General features: G+C 40.0%; 2 protein-coding genes across 2 annotated transcripts in view; both read left to right on the top strand.

The window, feature by feature from the left end:
* LOC126827590 (uncharacterized) overlaps positions 1 to 3,564 on the top strand; it is a 28,659-nt gene extending 25,095 nt beyond the window's left edge. The window contains exons 5-7 of the mRNA XM_050557076.2: positions 1,064 to 1,216; positions 1,920 to 2,055; positions 3,005 to 3,564. Of these exons, the coding sequence (XP_050413033.1) occupies positions 1,064 to 1,216; positions 1,920 to 2,055; positions 3,005 to 3,044 (329 nt within the window). The 3' untranslated portion in view covers positions 3,045 to 3,564. The remainder of the gene's footprint in view (positions 1 to 1,063; positions 1,217 to 1,919; positions 2,056 to 3,004) is intronic.
* Positions 3,565 to 10,505: 6,941 nt separating this feature from the next.
* Positions 10,506 to 13,490, top strand: LOC126827539 (uncharacterized). The gene is made up of 2 exons (XM_050556996.2): positions 10,506 to 11,182; positions 11,399 to 13,490. The coding sequence occupies exons 1-2, from the start codon at positions 10,514 to 10,516 to the stop codon at positions 13,100 to 13,102; spliced, it is 2,373 nt and encodes a 790-aa protein (XP_050412953.2). The 5' UTR covers positions 10,506 to 10,513; the 3' UTR covers positions 13,103 to 13,490.
* The last annotated feature ends 3,270 nt before the right edge of the window (positions 13,491 to 16,760 follow it).

A 16,760-nucleotide genomic window follows, 5' to 3' on the forward strand; every position in this document is an offset into this window, starting at 1 on the left:
TTCTGACATGGTTTACAATGCCTCTGCTTTGATCTAGGTGTAGACCGGGAACAATCCACGAGATTCTACAGCCTAGTTTCGTCCTTGTCAGTGGTGGAGAACAGTGTCTGATCGTTCAAATGGGTATGGGCGGACCCCTCCCCACACATACACACAGCTAAGGAAAGATTTTGCAAAACTACACTTTTTATGACAAAAGTGTCACGTTCGTGTGCTTTTTGCTTTAATATCACATGATGGGATGGGACGGGCATTCAGTGTGATCCTATTAATTCATAATAAAAATTGACGCCAAACGGGGTGTTGGATTTCTCACTTTAATATTCTCAGTGTGTATGTATGCCTACGTAATTGGAGACGATGATGGGATCATGTATTGTCAACTGTCAAATTTTCTTAACAGGACCCTGGCAAACCCCCTCCTGCAAGAATTCCTGGATCCGCTCCTGATAAGACATAAAAACGAGGCCAAATCTATACCATTGGGAAAAGATCATCAGGCAGTTAGAAAATGTAAACATTCACTCATAGCACACTGCAGAAATAACGTGTTCTGGGCACAATAACCCTTATCCAACACTGCATGGCGTATGACGGTCTCCATTAACACAGTTGGTGCAGAAAGCTACAAAAATGAAATGAAATGGGGTTTAACGTCCTACTATTCTGCTCCAAACCTGGATAATGAAGACGGGCGTACGCCATGCAGTGTGCTATGAGGGAAATTTTGGCCGGACAGCGGCACTATACGGTCTACTCTTATATCGAATTCCAACTGTCAAGGGATCTTTTACGTGCACGCCAATGTGTACACGGAACCTCCGGTTTTCGTCCCATCCGTACGACTACACAGCTGTCCTTGTCAGGCCCTCCGTCCGGCATCTCTGACAAGGGGCAACCACGCCGGAAATTCTGGATTAACATTCTCGGCCAATGCAGGGATCGAACTCTCGACCTCCAGACTAGCGAGCCAGCGTCTTACTCACTTAGCCACCTTGACCCCCCCCCCCCAGGAAGCCACATAGCGCCCTCCCACTTACGCTTTTATCACCTTATGTTTCAGTTGAAATCTGTAGTACCTCACCAGTAGAAATAGACGAAGATCCGTTAATGTGTCCCCATGGTTACTACTGTAATATCGAAGATTATGGTAACCCCAAGAAGGGAATTCCAAATAGAGGACACTGTGTAAAACAAGCAGACGATCAAAAATTAGGTGAGAATGGTTTATCTATAGCAGTACTTTTTCGCCCATATATCATAGATAACTTAAGTTATTATATAGTTTTTGTGACGATCTTAGTTATCTGGAAGACCTAGATAACTAGGCCCAATTAAGTCAACGCCCGCGAGAGAGATAGAGAGAGAGAGAGAGAGAGAGAGAGAGAGAGAGATTTACATTTTAATAATTCGACGGAGCGCATGGGAATCATAGAATTGGAAGGAGACTTGGGTACCCGAATAGGAATTACGAGGTTCGGTAGGTCAACGTACAGGCCTGAGATCGAACACCTGACATGTAGTCATAACATAACATTGGTCGAGCAATTTCCTCGGCATTTCCAGGCTGGTTTCCCTTTGTCAGCGTCTAGTCGTTTGGGCTGGACAAAATGAGTTCCACTCTTGTATTTTTGGTGTTAGTGTTTTAAACATAGTAATCGTACTCTGTCGCGTAGATGACACACTAGACTTCAGAGTCCACCCTTATATTCTTGGTGTTAGTGTTTAAAAAATAGTAAGCATACACTGTCCCCCACACGACACACTCTTGATTTCAGAGTTCACCCTTATATTCTTGGTGTTAGAGTTTTAAACATAGTAGGTCTAAGCATATCCTATCCCGTGCACGACACACTCAAGATTTCAGAAAGAGGATGAACTCACAGAATTAGAGTATCAAAAATGGTTGTCTATTTCAGATACCATAAAAGGAGATTTGGCTGATACGGGTATTACAGACGACAGTGACGACATGATATACAAAAAACATGGCTGCCTTCTAGACGATCAGTTAATACTGGAACAGGCTACTATACAGCTAGAAGGACAAATCTGGTAAATTACGTCATTTATTACGTCATTAGCCCACTATCGGGGTAGTATCGTAGATAATAATGCCGGAAACGGAAATTCCTTCCAAGACAATGGTCCGCACAAACGAATAACGCAAACCGGAAATAACGAAAACAGTCCAACCCTCATTCGTTCTCACTAGATACAATTGGGTTCAATTTTTGGTCTTTATTCATCATTTACAATCCTTGTTTCATTGCCTGGGCGGTTTTTATGATGTCGCCCGGACTGTTTATGATCAATGCAATTCAAACCACCTGCGTGTTAAAGATGCATGCATTATGTAAGAGCTAAATCTGCCTATTACAGGTCTTTTTATTACTTCAAATGTTATATAAATTTATTTGATAGGTCCACATTTCATTGTAGGTATAGTATGTCGTCACCCTGTCCGTCGGTACATCAACAATTGGTTTGTGAACGCAATAATGGCTAGAGTTTTTGACGGATTCTTTTCAAATTTGGTGTGAGGCATCGTGGTCATGAGAGAACAAACCGTTTCAATTTGCCACGTTCCGTGGCTTTGCGTTCCACAGAAGGCTATTGTTTTCGACGGATTAAGCATTCGGGTTATGAGAGGATGAACCCTATCGAAAAATGCGCAGCCGTAGGTTTTAACATATTTCTTTTTACATTAGGATGGAAGCAGTGTGGTCATAAGAGGATAAACTCTAGATATAAGAATCCTTTAAAGATCCTATAGAGCCTTATCAAATTTGCTCAACATCAAAGTTTTCCTTTCGGATAAGCTTCAGTTTAGACAAAGCTGCCGAGTGAGCGTATTAGAACACCCGCGCTATTTAATAATAATTTAGCGTTAAAATGGATATTCGAGACTTTGTTTATTATTTTAGCAACTGCATTTGACCATCGAATACTCATAAATTTGCTCAGAATAAAGTTATATATATAAATGTTTTCTTCATTTCAGTCATTGTAAATCTGGTGAACTGGTGTGCGAAGATGAATAATAAAAGAAGGCCGTGCCACTCTATGACATTCCAAATATTTGAAGCAATTACTCTATAAGACATGATCAATGACGGACTGAAGGTCATGACTGGAGGGGGGGGGGTCGCTGGGCCTAGCCCAAACACCTTAGGGGTTGTCTCCCCTGGGCGCGGAAGAATATTAAAACAAGAATAACTGTAAATTGTGCTTTTTCAAGTATATCCAAAGTGCAAAACCTCCAGAGATGCTTTGCTTATTAATTTATTGATCAAAAACGACGTAAATTCAAGAACATTATCTTCTATAGGTGTCCCTGAACTTTTTATAATCACAGGTTTCTTCTCGGTTTACCCTTGGATATGATGTCAGTGCGATTGTATGTTTGAATTAAAAAAAAGAAAATAATTGATCGAGGAACAATGTTTGAAAATCGAATCTATTGAAATGTTGGAAGGGGGCGTTTTTATACGTAATATAGTAATTCTCTATAATTATTGTACTTTTCAATCAACTTAATGAGTAAAATGAAATGGGGTTTAACGTCCCAGTGTTTTTCTTTTACATCCGGGCAAATGAAGGCGGACATAAGGAACGAGAGAGAGAGAGAGAGAGAGAAATGGGGTTTAACGTCCACTCGACACAAACTAGATCATTTCGAGACTAACACATGGTTCAATTTTATTTGAATAATTCGCTTGCGCGTAGGTGTCTTTAGCAGTGGGAGGAAACCGGAGGACCCGGAGTAAACCCACGAGGTTGGACAGGCGACCCTATACTTGTCACGTACAACCGGGGAATCGAAACCCCGTCAGTTGACTCAATGCCAGACCGTATGATACAGCGCGCGCGTGCTAACCATTCGGCCATTCAACCTCCCACATAAGGAAAGTCATTGTCAAAATTGTCAAAAACTATATTCGTATATATTTTATAGTGAAACAACAAGAACCACGCCGCCATTTTATAGAAATGTTTATTTATATCCATTTGACTCCACTGTTGTCGATCGGTATCAGCTGTTTGACCACGTTGAGGGTACAATAGAACTGTTTTATAACTATTATAACTGTTATTATTCATTATCAGCTGTTCAACAACCCACGATGACCCGGCAAAACGGTATGACCTGCTTATTCGTCTGGTGTTTACGGGTCACTATGGCAATCTTATCTCTGGTGTCTAATAACAGCGCCGTATCAATAGCCAGGTATTGCATGGAATACAAACTCGACACAAACTAGGTCATTTCGGGACTAACATATGGTTCAATTTTATTTCAATAATTCGCTAGCGCGTAGGGTCTTTAGAAGTGGGAGGAAACCGGAGGACCCGGAGTAAACCCACGAGGTTGGACAGGCGACCCTATACTTGTCACGTACAACCTGGGAATCGAAACCACGCCAGTTGACTCAATGACAGACCTTATGATACAACGCGAGCGTCCTAACCATTCGGCAATTCAACTCCCCTGCAATGGACAAGCTTATTATGTTAATACAAATAGGGAGAGAAATGAAATGAAATAAAATGAAATGGGGTTTTAACATCCTACTGTTCTGCTCCGACTGGGCTAATGAAGACGGGGGCATACGCCATACAGTGTGCTATGAGGGAAATTATGGCCAGACAGCGGTGCTAATGCCTACTCTTATATTGAATTCCAACTGCCAATGAATCTTTTACGTGCACGCAAATGTATACACGGGACCTCGGTTTTTTGTCCCTTCCGAACGACTAGACAGCTGTACTTGTCAGGCCCTCCATCTTGCACAACTGACAAAGGGAAATCCGGCCAATGAGAGAGGGATAGGGAGAGACAGGGAGGGGTTCATTGTCAAATTTGACACTTCAAGGAAGGCTTGATGAAAACTGCCGCGTGCTGGTTTATCCTATCCATGTTTGCTTTCCTATTGGTTCTTGCATACGATTTACTAATTAGCGTAACTTTGCTTTAGTGTGTTACGTTTAATTGATCAGAGATGATGTTTAATTGATCTGATTAACCAATCAGCGTTGGTGTTTCTAGTGGGTTACTACAGTTTCGTGCACCTCACGCCAAAAATTCGCCGTAACAGACCGTTTCATTCGCTAATCCCTCACATGTCGGAGTATTAATTGAGCAATTACTCATTATTAAGAGAAATGGGGCCGTCAGATAAGCCGCCTATATTATGAACTGTTTATGTTCATGTGTAGGCAATTGGCCTGTTATTAACATACACTGGTTACCTCTAATAAAACAGCAGGGCATTTCCGCTGTTTTGTATTGTTTCTCAATATCCCCTACTTTTTTTAAGAGTATATATAAACCACGAAAGAAAGAGAGAGAGAGAGAGAGAGAGGGGGGGAGGGGGGGTAATATTTGGTAACCTGTTTATTTTAGCTGCAAGACCTGGATGACGAATTGTAGCATTAGTAGGTTATCTATTGACATACTTAGATTGAACGTTGAGCTTAAAATCACAGCTAATGTGGTTTCTATAAGTACATTTGCTGTAAATAGAACAGATACTAAAAGTCATACGAAACATACACTGTCTGTCTACAATTAGCTCCGCTTGAGAACAGACACTAAGCTAGCTGACCGACATTTTAATTCCTAAATCGACGAGTATATTTCGAGAATTTTGAGAGTTTATATTTGGCTCTCATTTAATAAAATTGAAAATGTTTAATTAATTAGTCATTTTTTTGTATAACAGATGTGAACCGGAGTAGGACTGCATTACAAAACAGTACATTAATTGTTGGATATGGTAGCCATTTATTCTAGAAGTAGAGTAGATAGTTTTCGGTGTGAAAGAATGGTTTAAAGTGTCTAATCCTCATTTGAGGGGTCTCAAATCCCCTGCAAACTACATTATTGTGAAAGTTGGGCCTTCGAAAGGAATATTAGCCCAACAATTGCTCAATTTCGATCATTATTTACAAAGATATGATGAATTGAAAATCTTTCAACATTCGACATCGCCCTCCATATATGATATAATCAACATCACCCTGCGCAATCTAGGATTATGGCTGGAATCTTTTGATGGGCATCTTTTTAATCCAGTTAGATCCAAGCAGGAGATTATCTACCGTTGATATTTCGATTTTGTTTTCTTAAAGATGCATTATGTAAGATTTTAGATACAGAGCTGCCTAGCTTCGCCATTTTTAAATTAAATCATTAAATGACGATCGTAATTTAATCTGTTTAAATCTCTGCCATCCGATACTCTAGAGTGTTGACAATAGGCTTGTCATGTGAATAGTTATCTAAATAAGAGTTTATACGTTTCAAGTCTAAAATAAAAACCTGCAAAAGCCAATTTAGCTCTTGAATAATGCATCTTTAATTAAATGTTAAATAATAATAAATTTGAGTAATATTAGCGTAGATTAAACTGTGAACAAAATTAGATATTGTCTGAAATTTGCAACTGACGATCAGTGTATTTAGTCTATTAGGGTCAGTTTGTATTTATCAAGGTATCGAACAAAACCAGTTTAAACAAAATCTTGTATCTGACAAATCTGAATGAAAGACGCAGTATACTATGGAGGGGAAACCCTGCCATAATTTCAACTGCTAGCTCTCAACTGTTATTCATGTAAATGCTGAATTCTTATTTCTAACTTTTGAATCTCAACTTTTATTTATGTGACTTCTTATTTTTATATATTATACAAATGGGTATCAATAAACTAATTACCTATTTACAGACCAAAGCCATTGAAAGACATGGTGATATGGTGTTAACCATTAGTCAGATCTAATACCTAAGAAAATATTTATCATTAGGGAACTCTTAAGAAAAGGAAATCTACAATTCATCCGCAGTTTCGTCAGTAAATCGTCACCAACTGCGGATGAATTATAGATTTCCTTTTTTTAAGGGTTTCTTTAAACATTTCTTTAATTTCTTAAAACATTTCTTTAATTTCTCAATTTCTCAAATTTTCGAATATTTCTCAAATTTCGAATATTTCTCAAATTTCGAATATTTTTCAAATTTCGAATATTTCTCAAATATCGAATATTTCTCAAATATCGAATATTTCTCAAATTTCAAATATTTCTCAATTTTCGAATATTTCTCAAATTTTTATTCGCGCGGTAAAACTGTCACAATTCTAGTTCTGATTCTAACACTAGATGGCCATAGTTGTTTGTGTTTTCCTTCACAGCAGTCAATGCCGAAATAATGAATATATTATATTGTAAGTTAGAACATGAAAGTTAGAAATAAGAATTGAGCATTTACATCAATAAAGTTTGGATTTAGAAGTTGGAATTATGGCAACGTTTCTCCTCCATAATAAACACACCCCTTATCTAAATGTAGCCAACATAAAGTTCCATGTCACCTTGGCCTCGATCGTTTAAATGGATATTAGTTATTGTTGAGTATATGGAATAAATGGGGTATAACATCCTAATTGTCTGCACCAAGGGGAATAATGATGACGGACACAGCAGTATGCTAGGAGGGCAATTATACCCGGAAATCAGCGCGTCGGTCGATTTGCTGTTCATCGAATTGCAACTGCCAAGTGTTCTTTAACGTGCACGCAAAAGTGATCACGGAACCCCAGTTGACGAAACACACAATAGCCTCTCAACTCGAATGTTTTAGGTTAGAATCCCGACTTGGAGCAACAGAGAGATGGGTTTAACGTCCACTCGACACACACTAGGCCATTTCGGGACTAACATATGATTCCATTTTATTTCAATAATTCGCTAGTGCGTGGGGTCTTTCGCAGTGGGAGGAAACCGGAGGTTGGACTGGCGGCCCTACTCCTTATCACGTCACTTGACTCAATGACAGACCTTCTGATCCGGCCACAACCCCACCCCCAGGTTTTACATTTGTTAGGCGTGGTAATCGCATACCCGAGAATAAAGACGGACAACACAAGTTGTGCATATGAAATATCCCGTGACTGTTAGTATTCGATAACTTGACAAAATTGCACATGTAAACATGTATTAGACTCAAAATGACCGAATTATTATTACCAGCTGAGTAAAAACAAAATGACCGAATTATTATTACCAGCTGAGTAAAAAAAAAATGACCGACGTGTTTTACGTGTAGGATAAAGCATGAGACTGGGGTTATGCTGGGGAAAGAAAGACTGAAGAAAATAACCCGAGAAAAAGAAAAACCGAGGCCAACAGGCCTTTTTTTCTGAAGTCTTTCTTTCCCAGCATAACCCAAGTCGAGGACCTTTATCTTGCTTATACATGTACGTAAAATGAGAGCATCCCAGAATTCCAGTAAGAAAAACCTTATATCATGTTTTCTTATGGGAAATAAAAACCGATCCTGGAAGAATAACCAGTTACAGGTTTAAAGAAAAGCTTTCAGAAGAATAGCCTCAAATTCCTCTGTATATATTCAGACCGCAATGTCTTCCGGGCATAGACTATCCCAAAGATCAAAGAGATTTACTGTTATAGGTTTATAACAGATGAGCAAAAATGAAATGTCGAATTATACAACGTGTTAGTCTCATAATGTCAGAACAACAATAAAATATGGCTGTCTACATGGCTTCGTTAAAACCTAGTGGGTTTTCCCCGGGTCCTCCGATGTGTTCTTACTGTTAAGGACTACTACGCGTAATTCAGTATTTGAAATAAAATGATAACACAGTCATGTGTCACTGAGTCAAGTGGCGTGGTTTGAATTCCATACATGTACTTGATAAGGTGTAGGGTCGTATGTCCAACCTCGTGGGTTTTCTCTGCCTCTGCGCGAGTTGTATCGAGTGGACCGTAAACCCATCTCTTTCTACTGTTAAAACCCTTACGCTCAAGCCAATTATTGAAATAAAACGAAATCATCTCTCTCTCTCTCTCTCTCTCTCTCTCTCTCTGGCGTCTTTAAAAGATTGGTCTTATCTACTGACACGCGCTTAGTAGCTTAGATAAATCTAAACCCGCTACTCCTTAAAACCCCTTCCATTAATACCGGACACATTAAGGCGTTTTATCAACTGAAGTCACTCCAACCCCCACTTATGATCAAGTGTTGTTGTGCGATAACAGATTGCAACAGAAGCCGTCATCAGTAGAATTCCCAGATTGAGTGGATTTAGAGCAAACCCTCGTAGTTAAAAGAGCAAAAGTCTCTCCTTTATCTTTAACCGTTAAAAAAACACCATATGTCCGATTTCCCAAAACTTACTGAATTATCAGAGATATCTAAAAGACAACATTAGTTAACCATGTCGTCAAAACATTATGGACGTTTATCAAAATTCGTGTAAAATATTTGTTAAGTTGGTTAGCAAAATTATGTATTTTCATATAACTGTGCTAGTTGTTGCCTCAGCGTTTCCGTTGGTTCGGATTCTGGATCGTGTTGGTGAAGATACCCAGAATGATGCTGGAGACAGCCAAGTTTTTCAAGAGCGGTATGTAAGGTCTGCTCGCTCTGACGATAGAAATGATCCCACGTCGAGAGCTGGAGCGGTACAGCAGGGAGATACCCTACCAATTGGCGAAGCAAACCAAGTGTTTCCTAAGCATTCTGTACGGTCAGGTCGCTCCAGCAGAAGGAAAGCTCACAGGTCGCGAATACGAAGTAGACTTCGGAAAGATAGTCGGAGTAATGGAAGGAGTTTTCAAGAACATTATTTAACGTCAGTGCGCTCTAACAATAGACCTGATCATCCATCGACGTCCAGAAATGGAATTGAGCAAGTGACGATGCGGACATTGAATGGTTTCATACTGGAACATACCAGTTATGATTCCTACAAAAGTCAACACTTTCTAGAAAATAGAATTCTCCGACATCGTCGTCGACACCAGAGTTATTCGGAAGTGGAGACCACAAACAAAGCCCCGGCTATGTACGAAGGCTTAGAAGAAGTGATTAAAGTTAAGCACAATCCAGTGAATTATTCCCATAAATTCGTCGAATATGACGAAGATGATGAAATTGATGCCAGCGAGCCGGATATAGATTTGGACAGGTCGAAGGGAAAAGGGTGTCACAGGGTGGAAGGTTACAAACACAAATGGGTAACCACTGTACATACATGCGCAACGAGTTGGTTTGCAGATGACATTCGCGCGCTCTGTATGTCACAATTTAATGCTCAGTCGACCTTGAACAGTTTCGATATTGACATGCTACCCGTGCAAACTGTAAAAGGAACTGTGTATAAAAACAGATACTGCGCAATATGCAACTACGATTTCAAACATAAACATTGGAAGATGGAGATCCAATGCGACCAGCCCACAAATGTTGTGTTTTTGAGTGGCGCTAGAAGTATTAACATACTGGAAAAATTTCACAATAGTTCGTTATGTAGCGTTAGAGTTACACCCCCTTATAATAATTATCAAATCAAGTCATGCAGACCACGCTCTAAACGGAACGGTCAGGAACCATGGAGGGCATTTCCGCCTGCTGATAGTGACGCTTATCCCATTTCCTTCTCTGTTTTGATGAATTTTGGTTTTGACGGGAAGACTCACATCATGTTTACTTCAACCGAAGTGAATAAAGTCCAGGCAACCACTAAGCAGTGTAAGGAAGGTGAAATCTTAGACCCCGGCACGAATGTATGTCGAAGAGTCACATGTTCTCTGGGGTTCATTTTGAAAGATGAAACGTGCGTGCGAACCAATATGACGGACACATACAGCGACTCCGATATAAACAATATCGCTAACATCACTTCTCTTACCAATCTTAATAGCATCGCTGTCATTTCTTTGGAAGTGAACGTCACCTACGACGACCTGGGACTAGCTCTCTACGCTCTGGAATTCAAACCTCTCATGGTGAAGAAGATCGCTAAGTTGTTGAACATCAGTTCGGATAGGATTCAAAACTTTACCATCGAGTTTGTCAATCAATCCGAATCGTCTGGACATCACATCCGCGTGCAGACCATGACACAGGAAGCGTTCCAAAGTCAGGATTCTAAATCTGGAAGTGATGGCGATATTTTGCAAGTCGTCACGCAATATAAAGATACGGATACCGATCCTGGCATGGACGCTTTTGACGAAAATGATGATTCAGAATCTGAGCAATACGAAGGAATACGACCAGAGAACAGTTCTGATCACGTGCAGCCCAACATTACGGTAAAGGGTTTCGCTGCTAAGAACGTCAACGAATCCGACTTCATTAATAAATCGGTAACAGAACGGCCCTCGGAGAAGAATATTACAACCAATGACATACCTGCAAAATTACTAGAGACGACAAATCAGCTGGAGCATACAAGTGCGAAACCAGATCATGTAACGGATATATCGGGGAGTACAATGACACACGACGAATCAACAATTCCATCTCGAAGGCTCTCTGCCTATTCCGCGCACCATCGGAAGCATAACAAAACGGCCGATCACAAAATCCTCAACCCACAAATCCTTCGAATGGCCTTCATTCTTCTTCCGACGAGGAAAGCGTCCAAAGAGTCAATATCGGAGGTAATAAAGAAAATGAACTCGATGCTGAACCAGAATACCTTTAAAATTGACATGAATGGGACTACTTTTCACATTGTTAATGTCGATGACAAGGTAGCCGCGGAGGAAAAGACTTTCTGCAAATTTGGAACAAAAGATATATTCTTTGACAATGAATTCCAAGTGTGGAAAGTCAACGGTACCGATGAGAATACCACGACAACCAAGGTGTACATTCCCTCCACGCACACTATATATAACCCTGGGGAATATGACATGACGGTGCTGGTCCAGGGCAGCTTGGGTACCGAAACCAACGTCACAGATGTTGCTGGTTACGTGTTTGTCTGCATTAATCCCAGAATTGTGACACGGAATTGTGCACGGATAACAATCTTACAAGAGGAGTACACCCTGTACACAAACAAGTCCATTATGTTTTACAATGAGATCTATAGCATGACACAGTATGCTGTTCTTGACGAAACGGTGGGAACTTTAGTAATCTGCGTCCCTGAGGAATACTACAAGATCGAGAAACAGCAGCAAACTAAGCACTGGATTGTCCAAGAGTGTTACCATGGTTACGAGGATTTCATTAAAACCGAAGGATACCTTACAATAGTGATTGGCAGACTGTCAATAATTGCGCTTTCCTCCGTGCTGCTTACGTATTTCTTGTTTAAAAGTTTGCGCAACCTTCCCGGGATCAACACGATGAATTTGACCCTGGCGTTGCTGATCGGAGAGATCCTGTTCATCGAAGGCGAATCCACGGCCGTGCCTTGGGTTTGTAAATTTGTAGCGGTATCCGTGCATTATTTCTTCCTGGCCTCGTTTTTCTGGATGAACGTGATGGCGTATGATGTGTCCAAAACATTTGCCAACAAGTGTATCCTGACGCGGATTCGGAAAACTCGTAAATTCATACCCCGATATGCCTTGTATGCGTGGGGCTCTCCGGGTGTGATTGTCGCCGTCTGTCTCATTTTCGAATTTAACGGTGTCACTGATAAGTTACACATCGGTTATGGAGAGAGTACACTGGTCGATGTTACATACGATAACGTCACAAGACCACCAGATGGCGTCATTTCAAATAACAGTCAAGTGAAGCATTCGTCACATTCCGTTGGTTGCTGGATACAGAGCCCCGTTGCAGCCCTGGTAGCGTTCGGGGCCCCCGTTCTCACACTTTTGGTTATAAACATTTTTTTCTTTGTTCGAACAATAATTTGTATACAGGCGACCGCTAAACTTGCACACATCAATACCAGAAGAACGTTCAGTCACATGACTGGCAGAAATGACGTCATGCTGTATGTCCGGATGTCAACTGTTATGGGTTTCACATGGTGTTTTGGGATAGCATCGTCGATCGTCAGCGGATTGTTCACCCCACCCAATCGTACTGTTTGCTTATCACTTCACATTTTGAGTATTTTGTATACAATTTGTATGTGTGCTCAAGGAATCTTCATATTTTTTGCCTTTGTGTTTAAGAAACGTGTCTATTATCTGTATCGAGGACTGTTCAGAAAAATTAAACTATCTTTTGAGAGACGCCGATCAACTAAATCACCCTCTTCTTCTTCAACCTCGGTGAATTCAAATTTCACGAATATATCTCATATATCGCGATAAAAATAAGTGGACTCAACCTGACAAACACAACTACGTTATGGTAACGTTAAAATAACGCCAAACTTTGATTGATAAAGTTGTTGTTACTACTTCCAGATAAATAGGATTACGTTATGCCACGCATTGGCGAGGTCGAACTGTGACACGTGACAATGTTCTTTAGTGCATTGACTTTTACGACACAGTGGAATGAAATATATGCCATTGTTTTTTTTAAACAAATACTAATTAAAAATGACAAATCATTACACGTGTCACTAACCACAGGTGCAATCCGTTATTACTAGATACTAACTAGAAATAAGCATAAACCATCCCCACCATAACAAACCAGTGCCAGACTTAATTTACAAACTTTTAACTATGTTAAATTACCAAAGGACAACTTTGCGGGACCCTTGGTTGAGCCCGGTGTTTAGTGTCATTTGATGTTTCAAGACACACAAAGTCTGTCTGGACTATTGGATATAGAGTTCAAAGTTCACTGTGTAACTAAGCCGATGCCGGAAGTGGATAAAAATACCCGCATCCTTTCAAAACGCACAAAATCTGTCTACGTGATTGGACGATTCGAATTCGTAATGTTACTGATATTGGTCGTTGTATTACTAACCTAAAGACGTATATTTCAGAAGGCTTTTACCCAGTGATCTGTTTAATAGATAGATTACCCAGGGCTATTTTAATTTCTAATTATTTTATCTCGATAATAATTTTATTTATATATTTTATCAAGTTATCTCGTTTTATTATGTAAATTTAATATTGTTATGCTTTATAATAATACATCTTTGTATGATTTGTGTTTTAATCAGATTGTATCCATTATGGTCCCACTGCCGTGTAGGTTGAGTGTTAGAAATGAAATGAAATGAAATGGGGTTTAACCACCGTGATCCCCGGTTGAGTGTTAGAGAGAGAGAGAGAGAGAGAGAGAGAGAGAGAGAGAGAGAGAAATGGGGTTTAACGTCCACTCGACACAAACTAGGTCATTTCGGGACTAACATATGGTTTGATTTTATTTCAATTATTCGCTTGCGCATAGGGGTCTTTAGCAGTGGGAGGAAACCGGAGGACCCGGAGAAAACCCACGAGGTTGGACAGGCTACCCTACTCCTTGTCACGTACAACCGGGGATTCGAAAACACGCCAGTCGACTCAATGACAGACTTTATGATACAGCGCGCGCACGCTAACCATTCAGCCATCCAACACCACCCCCCCCCCCGGTTGAGTGTTAGAATTACTCACAGTTCCACATGTGCACAGAGCAGGCTTTAGTTTGAAATGGTGCGCTATGTAAATTGTTTACCGCTAATTAAAGGGGCATTATGGAAGATTATATAAAGAGTTGACAGTTCGCGCTATAATAGTTACAAAATAGATAACGTAAATAGAAAATGCTGAAAATTTCAGTCAACCTGCTCCACTCTAAACTGTTTTTGAATTTTAGGCTAACCTCGATCACCATTACTAAAGTCGTCGGTGGGAAAAAAAAAATTCTGGATTATTCACTTTTACGCTTAATTTTTTTTTTTTTAAACAATGTATTTCGATCCGCTAAATATCGCTGTCTAGCGATGGCATCAAGAGTTGATTATGGTCTGGACAAGTTAATTATTGTCTAATTAATAATTTAGATAACATTTCAGGCCTAAAGAAAAACCTGCAATAGGCAGATTTAGCTCTTGCATAATGCCTGTTTAATGAATTATATACAACAATGATGACTTTAATGGCATAACTTAGTAAATGTCATTGGTGAATAAGACCCCATTAGTCTGACATGCTCGCAATGTATTATATTGTATATATTATATCAATGGCTACAATCACTGTGTTTATTACACGGTAACTGTATTGTTAATTGTACATATATACATTTATTTCACTGGTGATAATTCTCTTTGGTTTTTTGCTTGAAAACAGCTTTTGTTAAAACGTCGCAAAATGAAATGGGGTTTAACGTCCTACTTTTTTGCACCGGTTAGGCTAATGATGACGATTATTTGCCATACTGTGTGCCATGAGGAAAATTTTGCCCGGACAGCGGCGCAAAGGCCTACTCTTATTTCGATTTCCAATTCACCAATATGTACATGTTCCTCGGGTTTGCGTTCCATCCGAACGACTAGACACTGTGCTTGTTCGGCCCTCCACCCTGCACCCACGCTGGAAAATTCCGTGGACGTTTCGCGACTAACACCGGTATCGAATCGAACCTCGAACCTCCTGGTCACAGCGCCTTACTCACTGACTAACAGAGCCTTACTCACTGGGTCACAGAGCCTGAGTCACAGAGCCTTACTCATTGACTCAAAACGGCTTACTCACTGATTCACAGTGCCTTACTCACTGACTCACAGCGCCTTACTGACTCACAGCGCCTTACTGACTCACAGCGCCTTACTCACTGACTAACAGAGCCTTACTCACTGGGCCACAGAGCCTGAGTCACAGAGCCTTACTCACTGACTCACAACGGCTTACTCACTGACTCACATCACCTTACTCTCTGAGTCACAGCACCTCACTCATTCAGTCACAACGCCTTACTCACTGAGTCACGGCGTTGTCTAGAAACGTTGCCTTGTAATAAACACAGTTATTATTTTAGTAGATAAATTATTTTTAGGTTTTAGGATATATAATTATTTATTTATTGTTTTTAAACTTTCCGAAATATTGTTTCTTATTTTTATAGAGTGTATATGCACCGTGAATAATGTGTTAATTAACAGTTAAATCAACCCGAGTAATTGCCCTCGTCTATTTATAGCAACTCTCTCTCTCTCTCTCTCTCTCTCTCTCTCTCTCTCTCTCTTTTCTCCCTTTTTGCATGCCCCATTTTGTTGATTTTTTGGTCTAGAATGGACAAAGAGGGTTTGAATAAACATTTTCTGTCAGGATTTGGTAAATATTCATGATTTTGAGGCGGAAGGATAACAGGGTTATCAGGTTGGCTACGGCGATATATACGGCAACTAGTTACATGTTTTTAGTATGCTTCTTCAAGTTTGTGTATCTCAAAATTTTGGTGGTCAACCTCATACAAATTTTAGTGCAAGGACATGACCATTTGTTCCTCTGTCTGTAGTGAAAAGCATTCAGCCCAACGAAAATTTGGGGAAAAGTTGGAGGTGGGCAAAGAGGCCAGAATTAACATTGAAGTCAGTGGGGAAATTAATGGTGGTCTGCCTCCATATATATGCATATAATAGTGAATTATCGCCCTTGATTTGGTCAACAACGTTGTCCTCCATAGTGAAAGATTCAACACCGAGCCTAATAACTAGAAAATAGACCCCATGACCTAATTTGTTGTTTATAATGTTAGAGGGTTGTTGACAATCTTAAAAAGTTTAAAATAGATTTGTAGGAGATGTTGACTGAACATTTATCTAAGTTATGTGTTTAAAGTATAGATTTTTTAAAAGGTTACAATGGGGGTGCTCGGTTATCAGATTTGCAATCCATTGGATTTTTAAAAAGGTTACAATGGGGGTACTTGATTATCAGATTTGCAATCTAGTGAAGCAGAATTTAGTCCTGGCATAGTTGAGGTGGCGTGAGTAGAATCATGACGTAATTAAACACAACGAATATGTTTCAGCTGTCATGGTTGGTTACAATATTTTCTTATGAGGTCGGCGCATGC

Source organism: Patella vulgata, chromosome 7 (assembly GCF_932274485.2).
Source record: "Patella vulgata chromosome 7, xgPatVulg1.2, whole genome shotgun sequence".
NCBI classification, from domain to species: Eukaryota; Metazoa; Mollusca; class Gastropoda; family Patellidae; genus Patella; species Patella vulgata.

Excerpts from the sequence above, each read along its gene's own strand:
- LOC126827539 (XM_050556996.2), top strand. The coding sequence starts at position 10,514 with ATGTTTACTTCAACCGAAGTGAATAAAGTCCAGGCAACCACTAAGCAG. Across the intron at positions 11,183-11,398 it reads CCGACTTCATTAATAAATCG|AAAATCCTCAACCCACAAAT; the intron begins GTAACAGAACGG and ends ACGGCCGATCAC.